General features: G+C 44.8%; 1 protein-coding gene across 2 annotated transcripts in view; it reads left to right on the top strand.

The window, feature by feature from the left end:
* Window positions 1-22,770, top strand: part of scaper (S-phase cyclin A-associated protein in the ER) — a 347,711-nt gene that overhangs the window by 285,623 nt on the left and 39,318 nt on the right. For both annotated transcript variants that reach the window (XM_038784220.1, XM_038784221.1), the window contains 2 exons: window positions 4,233-4,470; window positions 7,230-7,379. In XM_038784220.1, coding sequence (XP_038640148.1) covers window positions 4,233-4,470; window positions 7,230-7,379 — 388 coding nt within the window. The remainder of the gene's footprint in view (window positions 1-4,232; window positions 4,471-7,229; window positions 7,380-22,770) is intronic.

Genomic DNA, 22,770 nt, shown 5'->3' on the forward strand with positions numbered 1-22,770 from the left:
ATTCCCATTTGAAGCTCATCAAACAAAACATGTTAATCTGAAGCAAAGGCATGGATTAGTGACACCAAGTGTTGCCCCCTGATCCTTTATGGCTCCACTGGAAACAGCTGAGTGCTGACTGACCTTGCGAGTGATATACAGTAATAGGTGGCCCTGGGCAGGGCAGGGCTGCTGAGGAAAGGGAATTTGACTTCTTCAGGCTTGTTCACCTTCCTTAAAGTCAGGTTCTGCTCCTTTTATGTTTTGCCAGGGCTAAAAAAAAAACAGTAGCTGTTACGACATTTGAGGAAAACTTAAATGTTGTTTACTTGGTAGACTTGATCTATGATGTAAAGGGTTTTTCTTTTTAAAGGGGACATGCTCAACTGGAGCAGTGGCTGAGAAACCATGGTTCACGTTAGTGTTGCATGGTCGCTACTCCTGGTCACTATCCAGTGACTGCAGTGGGAAACTCTCCATGGCTTCTTCAACAGCAGCTTCAAAACCCGTGACCTCTGCCACCTAGAAGGACAAGGGCAGAAGATTCATAGGAATACTACCATCTGCAAGTTCCCCCCCAAACCACACACCATCCTGACTTGTAACTACACCTCCATCCCTTCATTACCACTGGGTCAAAACTCTGGAACTCCCTTCCTAACAGCACTGTGGGCGTACTTGCACGACATGGCCTGCAGCAGTTCGAGAAGGTAGCTCGCCGCAACCATCTCAAGCGCAGTTAGGGATGGGCAATAAAAGCTGGCCTGGCCACACTCCATGAAAGAATTTTAAAAACTAACAAGAGTCGGTGATTGAAACGGAAACCATGTCAACATTATTTTTTAAAGTATTTTTAATGAAGTTTTTCCATTTTGACAAAATAATGCAACAAAACCTCAGGAATGGGACAGTCTCCGCATACATAGATACAGAGAGGGACAGGAGAACAGCAATATGGTTGGCTCAGTACGATCATTAGATGCGACGTGTGCTTCTATACACACTACTGAGAAAATGATATGGCCATGAAAAGATGGCAAAATGGTGCATGCCTGTCCATGCAGCGATTGCTCGCATCAACCACTGGAATCAGGATCAGATCTTCACGCCCTGTTCAGGTTTAACACAGGGCTACATAGCTGGCTTTTAAAGCAGACCAAGGCAGGCCAGCAGCGCGGGTTCAATTCCCATACCGGCCTCCCCGAACAGGCGCCGGAATGTGGCGACGAGGGGCTTTTCACAGTAACTTCATTTGAAGCCTACTTGTGGCAATAAGCGATTTTCATTTTCAAACCATAACATATCTCCCTCAACTCCAGCAATACCAGAAGCACCAATAATACGCTGCAACCTCCTCCCCTCTGATACCCAACCCACCTGTACCCCTGTAGGAGCCAATCACGGATTCTTTAACCTCGTCATAACAGAAATGAAAATGTTGCAAACAAAATCTGTGAGAACACCAGAGACCACAAGACCCAACAAAGTGCCAATATCAGGCACAATGCAGAACGATCATCATTCCACGTATTTATATAGAAGACCAGCAAATATTCATACAATAGATTTGGATTATAGTCAGTGCGGTCAATGTCTCCCAACAAATGAGCCGAGACAGGATTTTTAAAAAAAGGTAAACTACCAGGAGCGGAGGGTCTCAGGATTTAAAAGGACCAGGCTGGATGATCCCCTCCTCCCTGATACGCTATGGGAAACCTCATAACCCAATAGACCATGTAGGGACTCGTAATGGCACGCTGCTCACTCAGATAAAGTGAAAGAAGCCCTGGGAGTAATGCCCAAATCTCCTCCTGGCTTCATCCTGCTCCAAAGAGCTTCCTTAAAACTACCGTTTCTAACTCCCCCCTCATAAACGTTCCATACGGGCAGCAGGGTGGCGCAGTGGGTTAGCCCTGCAGCCTCACAGCGCCGAGGTCCCAGGTTCGATCCTGGCTCTGGGTCGCTGTCTGTGTGGAGTTTGTACATTCTCCCTGTGTTTGCGTGGGTTTCGCCCCCACAACCCAAAAGATGTGCAGGCTAGGTGGATTGGCCACGCTAAATTGCCCCTTGTTTAAAATAAATAAATAAATAAACGTTCCATACCTTTTCTCTGTACTTGGCGCAAACTCTCTGAGAGTTCTGTCCTCCGCTTCTGGCCTCGTATGCATTCCAAATGTTATTTGCTCCACTATTGGTGCCCTAGCCATCAGTTGCCTGCACTCCCTAGACTTAAATTCTGAGATTCCCTCCCTAAACCTCTCTCTCTCTCTCTCTCTCTCCTACTTTAAGGCACTTCTTCAAAACCTACCGCTTTCATCAAGCTTTTGTTCACCTGTTGTAATATCCTTTAATGTGACTTGGTGTGAAATTTTGTTTGATGGAATTCCTGTAAATCACCTTGGGATGTTTTGACTTTGTTAAAGTCGCTGTACAAATGCAAGTTGTTGCTGTTGGTGACACAATCTCTCACTTCCTCACCTCAACTTTCTGACACATCTTAGCCACTATACAAAAGTACGTTATTTTATGTTCAAACAGGTGCAATAAAAATATCCGCCGCCTTATCTTGATATCTATTTGTTTTAAAGTTTATCATTATGCATCATTGGACTACATGTCCTGGTTCAGTTATGGGACCATTGTAATTTAATTTCTATGACATGGGAGTACCAAGTAAAAGTTACAATGCTGGTCCCTGATCGCCAGCCTCCAAATGTTAGTTAAATTTTAATATCCATTTATCCCTCTGTCAAAATGGAAACTTTAAAAATCTTGTTTTGCAGGGCAGCACGGTGGCGCAGTGATTAGGACTGCTGCCTCACGCCGCAGAGGTCCCAGGCTCGATCCCGGCCCTGGGTCACTGTCCGTGTGGAGTTTGCACATTCTCCCCGTGTTTGTGTGGGTTTCGCCCCCAGAACCCAGAAATGTGCAGGGTAGGTGGATTGGCCACGCTAAATTGCCCCTTAATTGGAAAAAATTAATTGGATACTCTAAATTTATTTTTTTTAAATAAAAAATTTTGTTTTGCATTGAACTCGTGATTTGCTGTGGCAAGTGTTAGGCAAAGCAGTCTGAGATGACTTGTGCAGGTGGTATCTCATCCTGAATAACTGCGTCATATAACACACAGTACCGATTCTGCTGATAGGAAGGTAAAACCACTTCACAACTTGGGCAATATATAGGTGTATTCAATTTTTTAAAAATAAATTTTAGAGTACCCAATTCATTTTTTCCAATTAAGGGGCAATTTAGCATGGCCAATCCACCTACCCTGCACATCTTTGGGTTGTGGGGGCGAAACCCACGCAAACACAGGGAGAATGTGCAAACTCCACTCGGACAGTGACCCAGAGCCGGGATCGAACCTGGGACCTCGGCGCCGTGAAGCAGCAATGCTAACCACTGCGCCACCGTGCTGCCCTTATAGGCCTATTCATGGCCATAGGGAAGATGAATCACAGAATCTCTACAGTGCAGAAGGAGGCCATTCAACCCACTGCATCTGCATTGACACTCCCTGCCTTATCCCTGTAACCTCGCACATTCTTTTCAGATCAAAATCCAATTCCCTTTTGAATACCTCGATCGAACCTGCCTCCACCACCTTCTCAGGAAGCTCATTCCAGACTCCAACCACCCTCTGGGTGAAAATTATTTTCCTTGCATCACTTCCACTCCTTTGTGCCCATTGTTTAGAATCTGTGCCCTCTAGTTTTTGATGTACTCTTGAGAAGAACAGTTTCTCTCTGTTTACCCTGTTCATACCCCTCAGGATGTTGAATACCTCTTATCCAGTCTCCTAACAGTCATCGTTTCTCCAAGGAAAACAGCCCCAATCTCGCCAATCTATCCTCATAGCTATAGTTTTTTATTCTTGGAATCATTCTTGTGAATCTCGCCAATGCCTTCACGTGAGGATGTTTTGTTCTTTTAGAACACAGCACACTTATGATTCTGGAATATACTGCCTGAAGAGATGGTGGAAATAGATCCAATAACAGCTTTCAAACAGGAATTGAATATAGACAATTGTAGGATTGTGGGGAAAGAGCAGCGGGCTAAGACTAATTGTTTGCTGCTTTCAAGGAGCCAGCACAGGCACGATGGGCTGAATGGCCTCTCTGTCCTGCATTACCCTATAATCCCTGCATAAAATAAATTGTTTTGCAGCTAGTTAAACCTCGTGATCTTTGGGGAATTGTAACACCCAGTGTGTCCTCACCCTGATCAGTTAACCTGTTATTTTGCAGATCGCAAGGTATATTTGAGAACAAGAGACAAGACCCCACAGGACTGATCACAGCGCTGCAGTCTACCGAGCTAGTTGGCGTTCTCAACATGCTTTACTGCATCCTCCTGCACGGTACCGTCCCGGACCACACCATCACCACGCCTGCAGAAACCTACCCGCAGCACACCATTCACGTTGCCATCCAGAGTCTCCGCTTTCTGAACAGTTTTGCATTTTTGGATCTTCCCACTTTTCAGGTGAGATGAGTTTTGTTACCTGTAAATTGCAGATCAGCAGAAATACTAATCAAGCACCTGAAACTGCGACTGTTTCTGGAGTTTAGATAGTTCCTCGTTATTAAATCCATGAGTGTATCAAGACTGAAGTGAGCTGGGGCGGCACGGTGGCACAGTGATTAGCATTGCTGCCTACGGCGCTGAGGACCCGGGTTCGAATCCCGGCCCTGGGTCACTGTCTGTGAGGAGTTTGCACATTCTCCCTGTGTCTGCGTGGGTTTCACCCCCACAACCCAAAGATGTGCAGGTTAGGTGGATTGACCACGTTAAATTGCCCCTTAATTGGAATAAATGAATTGGATATTCTAAATTTTAAAAAAAAAAGACTGAAGTGAGCTAATTGTTCTGGTAAAATGACAAAAATGAGGTGATTCTCCGCATATAAACTGTGAGGTGTGGTGTTGAACTGTCCAGGTCAGAAATGTCCCAGGTTCATACCTTGATCTGTCTAACATTAGCTGATCTCTGCTTTTCTTCTGGCTTCAATTGGTCCCCACAATTCTAAAGGAGGAAGAAGAAACGCACTTCGCTGCAGCTTACGTGACTCTTGCAGGAAAGTGCGTTTGGTAGGCCATTCCATCCCTCAGGGCTTTTATGCTATTCAGTTAGATTATGGATGATCTGTACCTCAACTCCATTGTTGCAATTCTTTGATAGCCCAATCCATTCAAATAAGTATTTAAAAAAAAAGTAATTTAATTGTCCCTCACTGAAATCCTATTGACAGCACTAACATCTCATAATATCACCTATTCTATAAATATAATGTAGGGATTTGAAAGTGCTGATTCTGTTTACTCTCTGGTGCCAGTGGGTATTAAACAAGCTCTAGATTTTTCGGCTGATGCTGTGGAGCCCTGAGGAAACACAGGTTCATCAATAAGTATTTGTCCTCTTGTACACAAACATTCAACCTCTGCCTTCCAGCTATCATTAAGGGTTAGACTTGGGGCACTGGGTCAAAGCATAGGGTGGACAGGAGCATTTAAAATGGGAGCCAGTGCCAAGCATACTTTGATTGAGTAATAAAGATGCACTCCCCAGCTCTAATTATTGGTGAAACACACTATTTGCGTTAAAAACTTCTGTTTCATTATTTAGAGAGGTATCCAAAACATGATGAATAGTACTATTTCATGGGCGGCGCAGTGGTTAGCGTGACTGCCTCACGCCGCCAAGGACCCGGCCCTGGATCACTGTCTGTGTGAAGTTTGCACATTCTCCCCGTGTCTGCGTGGGCATCCCCAAACCTATTAAGATGTGCAGGATAGGTGGATTGGCCACGCTAAATTGCCCCTTAATTGGAAAAAAAGAATTGGGTATTCGAAATTTATGTTAAAAAAAGTACTATTTCATTTATAAAAATATATTGCATCAATCTAAAAAATAATGCTTATTGAATAAAATGTTTGACATAATCAAATCCCTGTATTTTAACCAGGTTTCTTGAAGCCCAGTATGGTGGTTGTTAACTTGGTGGTCATTGCCACGTTCCCTCCACCCCAGAAATGAACGTGACTCAAATCCACAGAGCAAGCTCCAGTCTTACACATCACTGCATGCTCCATCAGTTTATCTGACTCCAGATTGTTGCTCCCTCGCTGCACCCAGTGTCCATTTCTTAGTGTTGTGCAGTATTTCAGCCACAGCATTCCTGCCCTTTGGAATTCTGTCCCTAAACCACTCTCTTCTATTATCTACTGAAACCTCATAAAATCTCTTGAACTCTGCCTTTGGTCTGTCTCCACTCCACTCTCCTAAATGTCCTTCCTTTATTGCTTTCTCCTTTGTAGTTCCCTATGTTGCTTGTTTAGGTGCATTACGCTGCAGAAGAACTGCAATAGTGCCACCTGGACCTATGCAGTGTGCTGCCAGCAGCATCTAAACCTGCTGGTACTCCCCCACTGCCTTTGTGTAAAGCACCCCTGGATGTTTGAAGTATGAGCTGCTGTATGGGTGCTCATTGTTCCTGCTGCTACTGTGAATTGAATTGTAATAAAAAAAATTTGAGTTTGTCACGGATTGCTTACGAACCGCTGAAGTAGTGCAGTGCGCTTCCCAAGTCTGCTTGGTACAGCACTGACTCATTTGGACCAGGAGATCCCTTTGTTTTATTCGGAGCCTTTACTGAGTCAGCGGACACAGGTCAGAGCAGCAGTAGAGGTATGGCAATTGGCTTTAACACCCCTCAGCTCAGAAACATCACCCAGGAGGTTCAGTTTCCTAGGCGCTGTCCAATGATGTCTATTGAAAAATATCACACGTGCAAGCATTTGGTGTGGCCGTGGACAAAACCCAATGCAGTTACGTTGTTCTCATTGTGTAGCCTGGCCAGACATACAAAATAGAATCACCACCAGGGAATTGTTAGAAGCCAACTAATGCCCCTAGAAACATACGTCAGAAAGAAACAAAAGGAGTAGGGAGGATAGAGAAAATAAGGGAAAGGGAGGAAAAAGTAACTGACAGAGGAAAATGAAAAATCAACCGAATAGGTGAATAACAATGGAGCTTCTCTCATTTCCAAATTAAGATTAATGTGTCAGTTTGGAATTCATGTGGTTGAGCTACTTATAAAGCACTCGCAAATGTGGACATGAGCTTCCTTATTCAGCTGGGGCAATGCTCGACTTACAATTCATCTCTCTTTCTCTCTCTCTCTTTCTCTCTGTGCCTACCCCCCCTCCCCAAAAAAAACCTGCTCCTTTTCTTTCCAATAGGCTGTGTGTGGTGCTGAGGGCCTCTCCCTGGCATTCCGCCATATTGTCAGCTCGCTGCTGTGGTACTGTTACCATCATACCTGTGAGGACCTGCTGCATGAGGTCATCGTCTGCGTGGGATACTTCACCGTAAACCACCCTGACAATCAGGTAAGTGATAATTACAGGGCAGCCAAAGCACAAACGAGAAGAGTGACAGCCTCCCCCTCATCAGATGGAAACAAAATACCAGCTGCAGTTTTAGTTTGAAAGATTGCCGTGGCATTTTTAACTGATTTGCTGCAATGAAATAATCATTTTGCTATAATTTGCCTTGACAGGTTTTTAATATTCATAATTTTCACTTTCTCTCCTCAAATGAGTCTCTTTGTTTTTTTCTTTTCGTTGTTTCAAAATAAAGCTTGAAAAGAAATCTAAAGTTTTCTCAGGAGCCTTGGTGTAAAGCAGAGTTTTTGTATTTATTTCTCCAGCAATACTTGTACTTACCCAAAGACTTTAATGATTCAGAACATAGCAAAGCAGGGTACATGAAGTATTTTCCATCGTGATCAGGTGTCATTGAAATGCATTTTATTTGTTTTGCTTAAAAAGTTAGGATGAATGACATCGCAACTTGTCTGAATAATGGAGTTTGATTAGTACCATAAGACATAGGGGCAGTATTAGACCATTCGGCCCATTGGGGCTGCTCCACCATTCAATTATGGCAGATATTTTCTCATTCCCATTCTTCTGCCTTCTCCCCATAGCCCTTAATCCCCTATTAATCAAGAACCTATCTATCTCTGTCTTAAAGACAATCAGTGATTTGCCCGCCACAGCTTTCTGCGGCAGAGATTCATCACCCTCTGGCTGAAAAAATTCCTTCTCATCTCTGTTTTTTTTTCCTTTTTTTAAATATAAATTTAGAGTACCCAATTCATTTTTTTCCAATTAAGGGCCACTTTAACATGGCCAATCCATCTAACCTGCACATCTTTTTTTTGGGTTGTGGGGGCGAAACCCACGCAAACACGGGGAAAATGTGCAAAATCCACACGGACAGTGACACAGAGATTGGATCGAACCTGGGACTTCTGCGCTGTCAGGCAACAGGGCTAACCCTCTGCGCCACCATGCTGCCCCCCTCAGCTATGTTTTAAAAGATCATCTGTTTAGTCTAAGGTAGTGACCTCTAGTTTTTCCTACTAGTGGAAACATCCTCTCCATGTCCACTCTATCCAGGCCTCGCAGTATTCTGTAAGTCTTAATAAGATCCCCCTCATCCTTCTAAACCCCAATGAGTACAGACCCAGAATCCTCCACTGTTCCTCATATGACCAAGTTCTTCATTCCAGAAATCATTCTTGTGAACCTCCTCTGGACCCTTCCAAGACCAGCACATCCTTCCTTAGATACACGGGGCCCAAAACTGCTCACAATACAACAAATGGGGTCTGACCAGAGCCTTATACAGCCTCAGAAGTACATCCTGCTCTTGTATTCTAGCTCTCTCGACATGAATGCTAACATTGCATTTGCCTGGGCAGCACGATGGCACAATGAATAGCGCTGCTGCCAATTGGGTACTCTAAATTTTAAAAAGAAAGAGAATCTTGAACAAGGACTCTACGTTACATTGTGCTTCTGATTTCCTACGCCTTTCCCCATTTAAAAAATAATCTATGCCCCAGTGACACACCACCCTGGACCAAAGAGTATACTTTCATTGATATTAATTCAGTCTTCTGGCACTCTCCTCCAAATCTTCCAAATAGACCATCAAAGCATGCAATAAACTGTCATGGGTTATGGGAGTAAGGTGGGAAAGTGGAGTTAAAGATTATCATATCTGATCAATCATGATCTCATTGAATGGCGGTGCAGACTTGATGGGCCGAATAACCTACTTCTGCTCCTATACCTTTATGGTCTTCTGCTTTTATGGTTTAAAAAAGAAGTTCAAAGATACTTATTAAAATTTTTAAGCTGCTTCACTTTTACGTATGTGTGCATATAACCCACGGAATCTCAGAATTGTTAGAGCACAGAAGGAGGCGATTTGGTCTGTCGTGTCTGCACTGGCTTTCTGAACAAGCAATGTAATTCCTCCGCCTTCTCCCATATGCCTGCACATACATTCTTCCATTTCAGACAATAGTCTAATTCCCTCTTGAAGGCCTCGATTGAACCTGCCTCACCACACTCTCAGGCAGCACATTCCAGATCCTAGCCACTCACTAAGTGAAAACGTTTCTCCTCCTTTCTCCTTTGCTTCTTTTGCCAATTTTTACACAACAATAAAGATGAAGACACGACAAAGACAAAGAATTGTGCACTTCGTAAAATGTGCAAGGAGTGCTTCTTTAAATATAAAGGATTGTACAATGGCAGATTACAGGTAGGACGATATTCAAAATCTTATCGATTTAGGTCCATGGAACAAATTTTCTATCTATCGGTTTAACCTGGCCTTTGTTCAGCTCCAGTTCAGAGGAAGCGAGTTCACAGCCGAGCCCTCAGCTAAAAGCATTGTATAGGACAGGAAAACACAGTTCAGGTCATTACGTTGAAGTCAAAGCATGATTTTGCTTCCTTATGAAGGTGAAATATGTAAACTATTATGACTTTTTAACCTGACGTATTTTAGTTGGACTTCTCTTCATAAGATGTTGAGGGACTGGGTGAATTTACTCTGCCAATTTACATTAAATTGCAAGTGCAGGCCAAGGAGAATAGGTTTAAGTGGGTAAACATTTAGGACAAAGTGTGAAAATTCTTCTTCCCACAACAAATGACAACGCAGAGAATAGACTTCTAGGAATAGGAGTCAGTGTGAAAAATCCTGGGATCTTTTTGAGAAAATTGGATGCTGAAATAGGTGGACTATAGGATATTTTTGGATGGACATATTAAAATGGGACTAAATGGCTGGCTTTATCTGTAAACGTGTTACATTGGATAGAATGCAATATAGATTGTGTGGAACTCGTGCTAGACTAATAGGATTTATTTTCAGGTACTAGACATCCACACACTGTGCTTTTGCACAATCCAGATTAAAGTTACACAAAAAAAAAGCAGTGAAGCTTTTAATTAGTTGCAACCCACCCAGGACAGACATGCCATTGCCTGTCCTATGTAACTGCCCAATAGCGGCATTGTATTTTTCTGGCTCCTGATGAATGAAAACATTCATAAACATTCAGGCCAGCAGATTGACTCTGGATGCGAATCCCAGTTTGCATGGGTCAGTGGGCTTTGAAATCCGAGTGTTTAGACCATTTCCCCTCAAGTGGTTCAAGTCATCCGTTGAGTTCAGTGATTAACACCCGTACGAATCTTTATGCTGTTCTAGCTCGAAGCAATCCTGCGGAGAACTTAACTGGATTTCTGCATTTCTACTTCTATTTAAAATATTCCCCCTTCTGAGCGCCATACTTGGACCCCAAAATAAATATTGTATGGCAGAGAATAGGTGGAAGATCACAATAGGGGAAAATTGCTTGAAGAATTGGAACACTGCAATCATATTAGTCAAACTCTTTTTTTAATATAAATTTAGAGTACCTAATTATTTTTTCCAATTAAGGGGCAATTTAGCGTGTCCAATCCGCCAGCCCTACACATCTTTGGGTTGCGGGGGTGAAACCCATGCAGACATGGGGAGACTGTGCAAACTCCACGTGGACAGTGACCCGGGGCCGGGATTGAACCCGGGTCCTCAGCGCCGTGAGACAGCAGTGCTAACCACTTTGCCACTGTGACACCCTTCAAATCACGATTTTATGTTGCTCTTACAGCTTAAAGGTGGAGGCTCATGTTACGCAAATGCTGCTCCCTCGTTTCATGTTGCACTGGGTGATCAGTCGTTGCTGTCCCAAAGGAGTGACAGCCCAGGTTTACTCTGTTTCCGATAGCAGTTCTCCACTCGGTAGCACTGCTGAGCAGCCATCAGCAGCATCATGAGGATTTATCGGCAACAGTAAATTGTTAGAAATGTCCTTTTTTTAATATTAGAAAAAAGTGGCTAAAAAAGTAAAATGTTCACGTTACCCGATTGGATGACTAACTCGCACACTAACACGGGGAGCCTCGTCAGTACCAAAGTTAGGAGCCGGATAAAAGTCTTGTCTAATGATCATGTTCAAGTTCTGGTATTGAAATGTCTTTCAATGAAAGAAAGTTCAGAAATTCCACATGTGCTACAATAAAATCAGGTACTTGACAAAAGAAACATAATACTGCTGAAGTCAAAATCTCCACTGGCAGGACTATTACTGCTGCATGAGGTTAAATTTCAAATATTATACATTGTCCTGTTTACAGTGAAACTTTGATTATGCTCTAGAATTGAGCAGACCACACCCCCTACCATGACACAGATGTTGGAAATTGACAACCTATACAGAGCCTCATTTGGCATCTAATTATTTCTATTTGGATTATTTGTCATATTTCCACCAAATTGTTAATTGCACATCAATGAGGCTTTAATTGTATTCACTTGGAGAGTATTACTCGACGGCTCACCTGTGTTTATAAAGGAGCAGACTGAATGTGAGCTGTGATGTTAGAGGTGCACGATATGCACTTTGCATTACTGCAAATACCTTTTTTTTTAATTTATAGTACCCAATTCATTTTGTTTCCAATGAGGGCCAATTTAGCGTACCCCCCTTTTTCTTTCCCTTCTGTTGATACAGAGGCGAGGGTATCTGGTCGCTCCAGCGCAAAGTTTAGTGCTTGTACCATTTGTTTTTTTGTAGAAACATGTTGTGAACTGTTTTAGTAATCAGAGTACCCACCACCCCCCTCCCTGTACATTCGTACTGAGGGGAGGGTGCCCTGTTTCTCCAACACAAAATTAATGTTTGTACCGTTTGGCCTTGTATATATTTTTCAAAAGATGTGGCCAATTCACCTACCCTGCACATCTTTGGGATTGTGGGGGGGTGAGACCCACGCAGACACGGGGAGAATGCGCAAACTCCACACGGAGAGTGACCCAGAGCTGGAATCGAACCTGGGTCCTCAGTGCCATGAGGCAGCAGTGCTAACCACTGCGCCACCGTGTCGCCATCATTACTGCAAATACATGATACTAAATGGATAAAAATTTGACTTCAATGTTCTATCCTTCACTGCCCAGCTATGAAACTTTTGATACATGCAAGACTGATATTAATCCATTTAATAATGTAGAAATTTGCCAGTATCCTGAATGCTGCTGATTTCCTCTTGAAAATTGTTAAAATTATATATGCCTTAATAAAAATATTTTCAAAACAAAAAATATGTAGAGGATCCAACAAGCAGTGCTGGACCTAATTCTGGGGAATGAAGCCAGACAGGTGGTTGAGCTTTTGGTGGGGGGGCATTTTAGTGATAGCGACCACAACAAGGTACAATTTAAGCTTGCTATGAACAAAGAAATAGACAAGTGGCAAAAAAAGATTTTAGATTGGGGGAGAGTGTATTTTAGTAAAATATGGCCCAAGTGGGCAGCACAGTGGCACAGTGGTTAGCACTACTGCCCCACAGCACCGAGGTCCCAGGTTCGATTCCAGCTCTGGGTCACTGTCCGTGTGGAGTTTGCACATTTTCTCATCAGTGGTAGGGAAACTATTGGAGAAAATTCTGAAGGAGAGAATCTAACTCCGCTTAGAGAGGCAAGGTTTGCTCAAGGATAGTCAGCATAGCTTTGTCAGAGGGAGGCCATGCCTAACAAATGGAATTGAATTTTTTGAGGAGGTGACCAGGTGTGGAGATGAAGGTAGTGCAGTTGATGTTTTTTGGATTTCAGCAAAGCCTTTGACAAGGTTCCACGTGGGAGACTCATAAAGAAGACATGGAATACAAGGTAATTTGATAAAGTGGTCTCAAAATTGGCTCAGTTATAGGAGACAGAGGGTGATGACAGACGGCTGCTTTAGTGACTGGAAGCATGTGTCCAGTGGCGTACAACAGGGATCCGTCCTAGGTCCCCTGTTATTCGTCATTTATATAAACAACATCAACATAGATGACTATGTGGGGTGTCGGATCAGTAAGTTTGCGGATGATGTAAAGGTTGACTGGGTGGTTAGCAGTGAAGTTGATTGTCTTGGGCATTAGGAAGATGTAGACAGGATTGTCAAATGGGCAGATAAGTGACAGATGGAATTTAACCCTAAAAAGTGTGAGGTGATACACCTTGGAAGGAGAAATTTGACAAGAAAATATTCAATGAACGGCATGACACTGGGAAGTTCCGAAAAGCAGGCACCATGGCGTCTTTGTTCATAGATCTCTGAAGGCGGGAGGGTAGGTTAACAGGGTGGTGAAAAAGGCATATGGGACGCTTGCCTTTATCAGTCGCGCACAGATTACAAAATCGGGGGTGGGGGGAGTTTGGCATGGTGGTGCAATAGTTAGCACTGCTGCCTACGGCGCTGAGGACCCATGGTCGATCCTGACCCCGGGTCACTGTCTGTGTGGAGTTTGCACATTCTCCCCGTGTCTGCGTGAGTTTCACTAAACCCAGGATGTTGAGGTTAGGTGGATTGGCCGCACCAACTTGCCCCTTAATTGGAAAAAAAGCATAATTGGGTACTCTAAATTACTTTTTTCTTAAAAAGCAGGGAGGCTATGTTGAGAGTTGTAAAAAAAACTTTGGTGATCCCACAGCTGAAGTGCTGTGTGCAGTTCTGGTCACCACATTATAGGAAGGATGTGATTGCACTGTGGAGTGAGTGCTGAGGAGATTCATCAGGATGTTGCCTGGGATGGAACATTTAAGTTATCAAGAGAGGTTGGATAGGCTTGAGTTGTTTTCGTTGGAGCAGAGAAGACTGAGGAGGCAACCTGATGGAGGTATACAAGATCATGAGGGGTATGGACAGGGTGGATAGGGAGCTGCTGTTCCCGTTGGTTGAAGAGTAGTCACGAGGGGACACAAGTTCAAGGTGAGGGGCAGGAGGTTTAGGGGCGCTGCGAGGGAAAACGTTTTTACCCAGAGGGTGGTGACGGTCTGGAATGTACTGCCTGGGAGTGCCCTAGTGATACACGGGGTGGAATATTACTGCCTTGATCCCTGGAAAATGACCACCACTTTTGGGTTTGGAACATGGGGTACGAGTCAGAGGACTTGATTTAAGGTCCGCCGAATGGCAAGTTTAGCGGGTGTTTAACAGCACCTGCAGTGAGGAGAAACATCCCATATTCAAAGGCACGTCGCTGATTTTTGTCTTGCATCGGGAGATTCTCTCTGCAAAGGCTTTGCTTAGTGATTTCCTGATGGAGAGCTTTGGCTGGCCAGCAGGTAAAGACTTCTCGCCGATCGGGATGCTATTTTGTCTGGCTACCCCGATCATGTCTTCCCACCCCACCCCCTTGCAGCCCTCCCACAGTTTTTGAAGCCCCTCACCACCCCAACCTTGGGGAGGTCCCCGACACAACACCCCCCCCCCCCCACGGACCCTGACAGTGCCAAACTGACACTGCCCGGGGGGAGAGCCAGGGTGCCACTGTGCCCACCAGCCACCCAGATCCACGCCCAGTGAGGGCGAGATACAGATTGCGACGTCTCACGGGATTCCGTTGAATCTTGCAAGACGTCTCAACACCAAGCCAGTGTGACCGGGCCGCTGAATTGTGCCCGTGGCCTCTCAATGCATGTGCTTTGTGATTGCTCTTTACCAGAACAAACTGATTCACAGCCAGTCTCCAGGGGTGATTCCCCCTGTCTCTCAACCTTACCTGGAGATCTTGCTGCAGGATCCGCAGCAAGGTGAACTCTCTTGAGGACAGGAGGTTGAGGACCACCTCTCCAACCAAATCGGCGTGTATGGAAGTGGCCAAGGAGGTCAGCTCCCTCTGGGGTGCTCCCTCCAACTTGAACAGCACCCCGTTCAACCGCCAACCAACTTCCACAACCTGATAAAATAACCCCCCCCAAGTGCAGTCAGTCTGTACTTAGACATGACCGCTTGAATGATTCGCCAGATGTTGCTTGTTGAAAGTATCAGGAATGACTGAATAATCTGCCATTTCTTTCTCTAGAAAAGGGAAGACAGACAGGCAGTCTAAGTGAGGTCTTTAATATTATGAATGGGCTTAATAAGGTAGATGTAGGGATGTTTCCACTTGTGAGAGAATTCAAAACTAGGGGCTATAAATATAAGATGGTCACTAATAAATTCAATGCAGAATTCAGGAGATACCTCTTAACCTAGAAAGTGGTGATATTGTGCAGCTTGCTATCTGTGGAATCGTTGAGACAAAAGTAATAAATGCATGTTAGGGGAAGCTAAATAAATACATGAAAATGAAAGGAACAGAAGGTTATGCTGCTGCTGTTGCTTACATACATAGAAACATGCATAGAAATTAGAAGCAGGCGTTAGGCCATTTGGCCCTTCAACCTTGCACGCCATTCATTATGACCATGGCTGATCATCAGGTTCAATACCCTGATCCCACATTCCCCCCCACCACCACCTCCACCCCCCTCCACCCACCCAACCATATCCCTTTAATGCATTAAAATTCTTTATTAGTGTCACAAGTAGACTTGCATTAACATTGCAATGAAGTTACTGTGAAAAGCCCCTCGTCGCCACATTCCGGCGCCTGTTTGGGTACACGGAGGGAGAATTCAGAATGTCCAATTCACCTAACAAGCACATCTTTCGGGACTTGTGGGAGGAAATTGGAGCGTCCAGAGGAAACCCACGCAGACACGGGGAGAACGTTCAGACCCCACACACACACTGACCCAAGCCGGGAATCGAACCCAGGTCCCTGACTCTGTGAAGCAACAGTGCTAACCACTGTGCTATCAGCGAATCTGTTCTGCATTGCTGTAGTTCTTTCTGCAAAAATGCTCCCATTTCGCACAACGTGCTGCTGGGAGAATGGGATTGCATTCCCCTGTAATGTGAAGTAATTGATTTTTATGCATTTTGATCAACAGTCAAGGAAATGTACAGCAGAAACTATTCTGGGTTCAGTGCAGCAATATTCTTCAAGTGAAGGTATGAGGGAAGTTTGTACAAAAATGTACGATTCCCTTCCTCAATGAAAACCTGTGATATTAAAGTGACTGAAACAAAACCTTTTAATTGAATGTCCAAGTACATGTATAAATGAGCATTAACAGAGAGGAGCAAACATTGGATCTCAAGCCATAATCAGACCGCCCAAACTTGCTTGTTTTGGGCTTGGCAAAAGACCCTTGTTGGTGATATTGGTGTCAGCTGAGAGGTTGTGATATTTGTCCTTCTTGTCAAAATCTGCATCGCTCTCCGGATTTTTATTTATTTAGAACAGTACAGCACAGAACAGGCCCTTCGGCCCTCGATGTTGTGCCGAGCAATGATCACCCTACTCAAACTCACATATCCACCCTATACCCGTAACCCAACAACTCCCCCTTAACCTTACTTTTTAGGACACTACGGGCAATTTAGCCTGGCCAATCCACCTAACCCGCACATCTTTGGACTGTGGGAGGAAACCGGAGCACCCGGAGGAAACCCACGCACACACGGGGAGGACGTGCAGACTCCGCACAGACAGTGACCCAGCCGGGAATTGAACCTGGGACCCTGGAGCTGTGAAGCATTGATGCTAACCACTATGCTACTGTGCTGCCCCCGTGCTAACCACTATGCTACCGTGCTGAGCTCCAGACAGAGTTTGCATGATTTGAGTCACATTTTCAGTAAGTTCTGACAGTCTTTGTGGATTGGCAATTCTGAGTTGACGTCAGTGAGGTTCAGAATTTTTGCCTTCTGCTGCACATCAAGAGGTGGGATATTGGACAGGACTGGCAGACATTGCACAGGTGTTGATTTCAGTGAACTGCTGATAATCCATTGATGTCTTAAGGATGTTGCCCAAGTGTGGCTGCTCTCTGCCTACACAGAGAAGTATTCAGCTGGAGAGGGCACAAGAACAAAGCTAACAGCACATGAATACGCGCACTGAATCCCCAACTGGTACCTGCTAGTTTTCAGATAATGTTTACTCTTTATGTGACCTTTTTCAGGTGCTTACAATGCGTAAAGCTGCGACTCCGGTGACTGAAGTATTTGGAGTATGGTTCTTTTTTAAATAAATTTAGAGTACCCAATTCATTTTTTCCAATTAAGGGGCATTTTAGTCTGGCCAATTCACCTAGCCAGTACTCCTTTGGGTTGTGGGGGTGAAACCCATGCAAACATGGAGAGAATGTGAAAAGTCAACACGGACAGTGACCCAGAGCCAGGATCGAACCTGGGACCCTGCCGCCGTGAGGCAGCAGTGCTAACCACTGCGTCACCGTGCTTCCCCATATGGTTCATTTTTGACCAGTGTGCTGCAAAAGGAGATCTGGAGTTCACTGTTAGCCAGTCGGTTGCTAAATGGAAAACTCAGACTCTGGTCTTAGTTAGATTTGGGGGAAGATGCCAGTCGTTGAAATATTGTTCCATCACTTCTTGGTCCTGGGACAAGGTGCTGCTGAAGTTATGCTGGTCACACGAAGAGGATTGAGTGAAATAGAGTGGGAGAAGGCTTGTGAGGTGCAGTAAGGCCAAATGGCCTTTTACTCTGTAATTCTATGCAAATATATTGAGCACATGAGTTTAGGAGAAGAAGAAAAGTATAGGATGGGGGAAGAACAAATATATGAAATACTTGTGGCTTTTCCCTTCTGCTTTAAATTTGGCATTGGGGTTTATGTTGCTTCACTCACTGGTTGCTTTACCAAACCGACAGAGAGTTTAGATCTGCCATTCATAGATTCTACATCCATTACAACTCCGTTGATAATATGTTTCCCTTGATCTTCCAAATAACAACTTTAATTTTCCCTCACCTTTTTGTTTCCTTTTCATCTTGTCTGCTTTAGAATTTGTTAACTATCAGTTTTGGCAGCACTCCTCGTCTCAGTTACACTAAAGAAAGAGTCACAACGTATAATTCTTTGTTGCAGAACTCCCAGATCGCAATCAGACTTTTCTACTGACTATGTAGAAATTAATTCCAGGTTTCTCGCTGTTTCTTTGCTACTGTTCCCTTCAGAACAGTGAGGCAAGAATTGTTGCATATTAATCCAGGCTGGAAGTGAATATGTGGAATGTTTTTTATTCAATGTATAAACATTTTGTATAAAAAATATTGGGCGCAATTTAACTAAATGGGAACAAAGTTCCAAAGCGAGTGCGTTTAGCCACATATTTCCCTGCGAACACGCTATTAAAGGTCAAACGGGATAGATAGAGGGCCTCAGCGGGGAACCTGGAGGATGCACAGAGCCCTGTTTTCTGCACTGAGGGGTTCCGCTCACCACAACTCTTCAGTGTAGCAAGACATTGGGGCGCCAACCAATCTCTGGAGCCCCGACACGACCCCTGACCTCCCCAACTAATGAGGGGTCCCTGCTCCCACCCCCACAACACACGCACAGGGCACCCCCCCCCCCCCCCCCCCCCCCCGCCTGAACCTTGGCAGTGCCAATCTGGTACCCTGGGTGGTGCCAGGCTGGCATCCAGGTGGTGATGCCAGAGTGCACAGGTGGCACCAGCAGTGCCAGGGTACTACCCTGCCCAAAGGGCATGCACCAGGGGGCTTCTGATCCCCTGGGAGATCCTCACGAGTGCAGTTCCGTCTGGTCCCCGTTTGTGGAGACCAGTAATGAATGATGTTTGCCCGAGCTCTACGAGGTGAGGGGGATAGGTCCCAATACCTTGCATACTTGGAGAAACTGCATATTAAAGTGAGACTAGATGTCTCACTCTAATATGTGGATATTCCAAAAAGTGATCCTGTCGACAATACCATCAGTATCAGAGCCATCAGCCTTCTAGCCACCACAATCTTGGCACTCCTTTGCTAAGCCCCTAACCGTTGCTAGATTTCATTCCCAAAATCCTTCTCAAAACTGACATGTCCCATAGTGCTTTCAGCCCTCTCTTAATTTCCCTTCCACACATTAAGGGTTTCACTCATCCACTTGAGAGGAACCTTTGGGTGTTTGGTTTGCTAACCGTACTGAATAATTGTAAGCTGATGCCAGCACAACTATACAATGCTTTCTCCCCTCAACATACCTACCCCTCGCCTCTTTTCCCCTCCCTTCTAGATCCCTCAGTATCACATATCCTCAATCCATGAGCTAGACTACTCCACTTTCATGTTTTTTTAATGTTTTTTGTTACAAACACGTATCAAAACAGGTTACAGTGAATAAACACCCCAGGAAACATACTTCCCAACAATCAACTATACAGTCTGTGGGCAGCACGGTGGCACAGTGGATAGCACTGCTGCCTCACGGCGCCGAGGTCTCACGTTCGATCCCGGCTCTGGGTCACTGTCTGTGTGGAGTTTGCACATTCTCCCCGTGTTTGCGTGGGTTTCATCCCCACAACCTAAAAGATGTGCAGGGTAGGTGGATTGGCCATGCTAAATTGCCCCTTAGTTGGAAAAATAAATTGGGTAATCTAAATTTATTTTTTTTAAACTATAAATCTGTACAGATTTTTCCCCTTTTTCACCCGCCCTCCCCGCACCGAACAGCTCAAACACAGTCACAAACATCCCCCACCTTTCCTCAAACCCCCCCTGAGGAGCCCCTTAACACCTACTTTATCTTCTTTAATCGCAGGAAGTCATACAGGTCACCCAACCGTGCCGCTACCCCGGTGGTGAAATCGACCGCCACTCCAGCAAAATTCGCCGCCGTGCAATCAGAGAGGCGATGGCCAAGACATCGGCCTACCTCCTCTTCATGAGCTCCAGCTTCTTTGAAACCCCAAATATCACCACCAAAAGGTCCGGGTCCACCTCCTCCTCCACTATCCTGGCGAAGACCGCAAACACTCCCGCCCAGAATCTTCCCAATTTTTCGAAACCCCAAAACATGTGCACCTGATTTGCTGGCCCCCGCCCACATCCCTCACACTCATCTGTTGCCCCCTGAAAGAACCCACTCATTCTCGTCCCTGTGCACCACCTTGCACAAGTGGAGGTCCCGTTGACCCTACGCAGTGCCTTACTCCATACTCCCAAATTAATCTCCCCTCCCAACTCCACTTCCCAGTTCTCCTTGATCTTCATCACCCCAGTCACTTGTATATGTCCCCAATTTTTCCCTCCCCTTCTACAATCCACTTTCTATGATCATTGCCTTGGGATAGATGAGCAAACGAACACATAATGAGACAGATGCAGAAGGTTTTTTTTAACCCCCTTTTCTGACTCCCTGCTGTCATTCTATCCATTTGTCTTTATCTCCTTTTTCATCACTTTTTTGGGGGGAGGGGAAGGCTGATCACATGCCTGACCCCTTTTACATTAGTATACTTGCACTCTTTGATGTTCATTGTTTTTAAATATGTCATGGTTTCTGACCAGATGAATCAATCAGTGGGCTGTTTTAACACAGAATGAATCATAGGAAACACTGGGAAGTGGAGACCTGGAATTCGAGTGTACAAAATCCAGCAAACCTGGTGCCTGCCCCACGTTAGTATGTCTGTTCAGAAGAATTTCAACAGCATAAAATAAACAATCAAACAACATTCGAAGGCGGATTATACTTAAAAGTTATACATTTTTACTCCATATCTTTTAACCCTGTTCATTTATGTGTGATTTCTGAGTTTGATTAATTCCATCAATTTCATGGATTTGCTTTCGGCCTCTAGATCAGTGTTCTTCAAACTTTTTTTCCGGGGACCCCTTTTTACCAACCAGCCAATCTTCGGGACCCAACCCGGCCGACCTTCGCAACCCACGCCGGCCGACCTGCGCGACCCACCATTTTCTCTTACCTTGTTTGCTGTTGACAAAAATGGAGGAAATGGTTTTGGGTCCCTTTGGCCTTCGTACACGCCCCTCCAATGGAACCTGTTGGATGAAGGTGAAGCCTTCTGGTGTCGAAAAGTATGGAGTCTCCATCTGTCCAAAGTTCTGAATTTTTTTCCTGTAAAATTTTATCAAATAAACCTCCCCCGAACTTGTAAAAAAAATAAAATAAATGAAAAAAATGAATAAAAACCCCCTCACCCCAAACTTATAAAAAAAAATGTAATGAATGAAATAAATGAATAAAAACCACTACAGAACTTATTAAAAAGCTGCAACCGTTCAAACAAATAGTGGCCGCACTGCGCATGCGTGCCCGATTTGCTCATGTCGATTTGATCATCGTGCGCGCATGCGCAATGTTGGCGTTTTTTTTTTACATGTTCCCGGCCGCTTGCAACCGGCGTTATGAAAAACCAGCTGCTGCGCGGGGATTTGCGCGATCGGGAGCGCCGCGGACAACGGCTCCGTGACCTTCCCGACACCCGCCCGCGACCCACCCGTGGGTTGCGCCCCCGGCTTTGAAGAACACTGCTCTAGATATTGCAAAATATATAACAAGGTATTGAAAGCTGCATGTGGCGCAGTGATTAGTACTGGGACTAAGGAGCTGAGGACCCAGGTTCAAATCCCAGCCCCGTGTGAGTGTCCGTGTGGAGTTTGCACATTCTCCCCGTGTCTGCGTGGGTTTCACCCCCACAACCCAAAGATGTGCAGGTTAGGTGGATTGGCTACGCTAAATTGCCCCTTAATTGGAAAAAAAAACAATTGGGTACTCATAATTTATTTTTTTAAATAATAACAAGGTATTGGTAGAAGTATGATTTATTTCCTGTTGCGTATTTATCAGTACCGACATGTTTTTAAACATTCAAAGTGCCTTTTGCCAAACAGTTCAGAAATTTATATGTTTTATAGCCTCAGTTCTGAGAGTTAACCCAACAATTCCAATGAATGTATTCCCACAGCCTTCTACATTGGGCTAACTGGTCTGGAGCAACAGGTAGGGCTCGAAAGTTGGTCTCCGTGACCCCAAAGAAACTCAGTCAAGGTTCCCACCATAGATAACGATCTAACAATCTTTGGTGGGTAGGACTCTATCTGAAGATCTCTGCTGGATAGTGCGTTATCTAGAGATCCCAAATGAGAAGTCGGCTTGTAGGAATATCGGCTGAAGAATGGACTTGGGTGAGAAGTCTTCCTTGGTAAAACCACTCTCATTGGCTAGGCCAAACGTTTTCCCAGTGAGACACCAGACTTTTAATACATTTTAATACACCAGACTTTGCGTGACTCCAGGGTGAAAATGTAATTAATAATAATCTTTATTATTGTCACAGGTAGGCTTACATTAACACTGCAATGAAGTTACTGTGAAAATTTCCTAGTTGCCACACTCCGGCGCCTGTTCGGGTACACAGAGGGAGAATTCAGAATGTCCAATTCACCTAACAGCACATCTTTCGGGATTTGTGGGAGGAAACCGGAGCACCCAGAGGAAACCCACGCAGACACAGGGAGAACATGCAGACTCCACACAGACAGTGACCCAAGCCGGGAATCGAACCTGGGACCCTGTAGCTGTGAAGCAACAGTGCTAACCACTGTGCTAACGTGCCGCCCAAATTTGGCAGGGTATAAGAGTTGTGGAGTGTGGGGTTGGGCTTCAGCTGCGAAGTGGGGGAATGTGAGGTTGAGCATGGTGGGAAATGTTTAAATTGCATAA

This window comes from Scyliorhinus canicula, chromosome 24 (assembly GCF_902713615.1).
Source record: "Scyliorhinus canicula chromosome 24, sScyCan1.1, whole genome shotgun sequence".
NCBI lineage: Eukaryota > Metazoa > Chordata > Chondrichthyes > Carcharhiniformes > Scyliorhinidae > Scyliorhinus > Scyliorhinus canicula.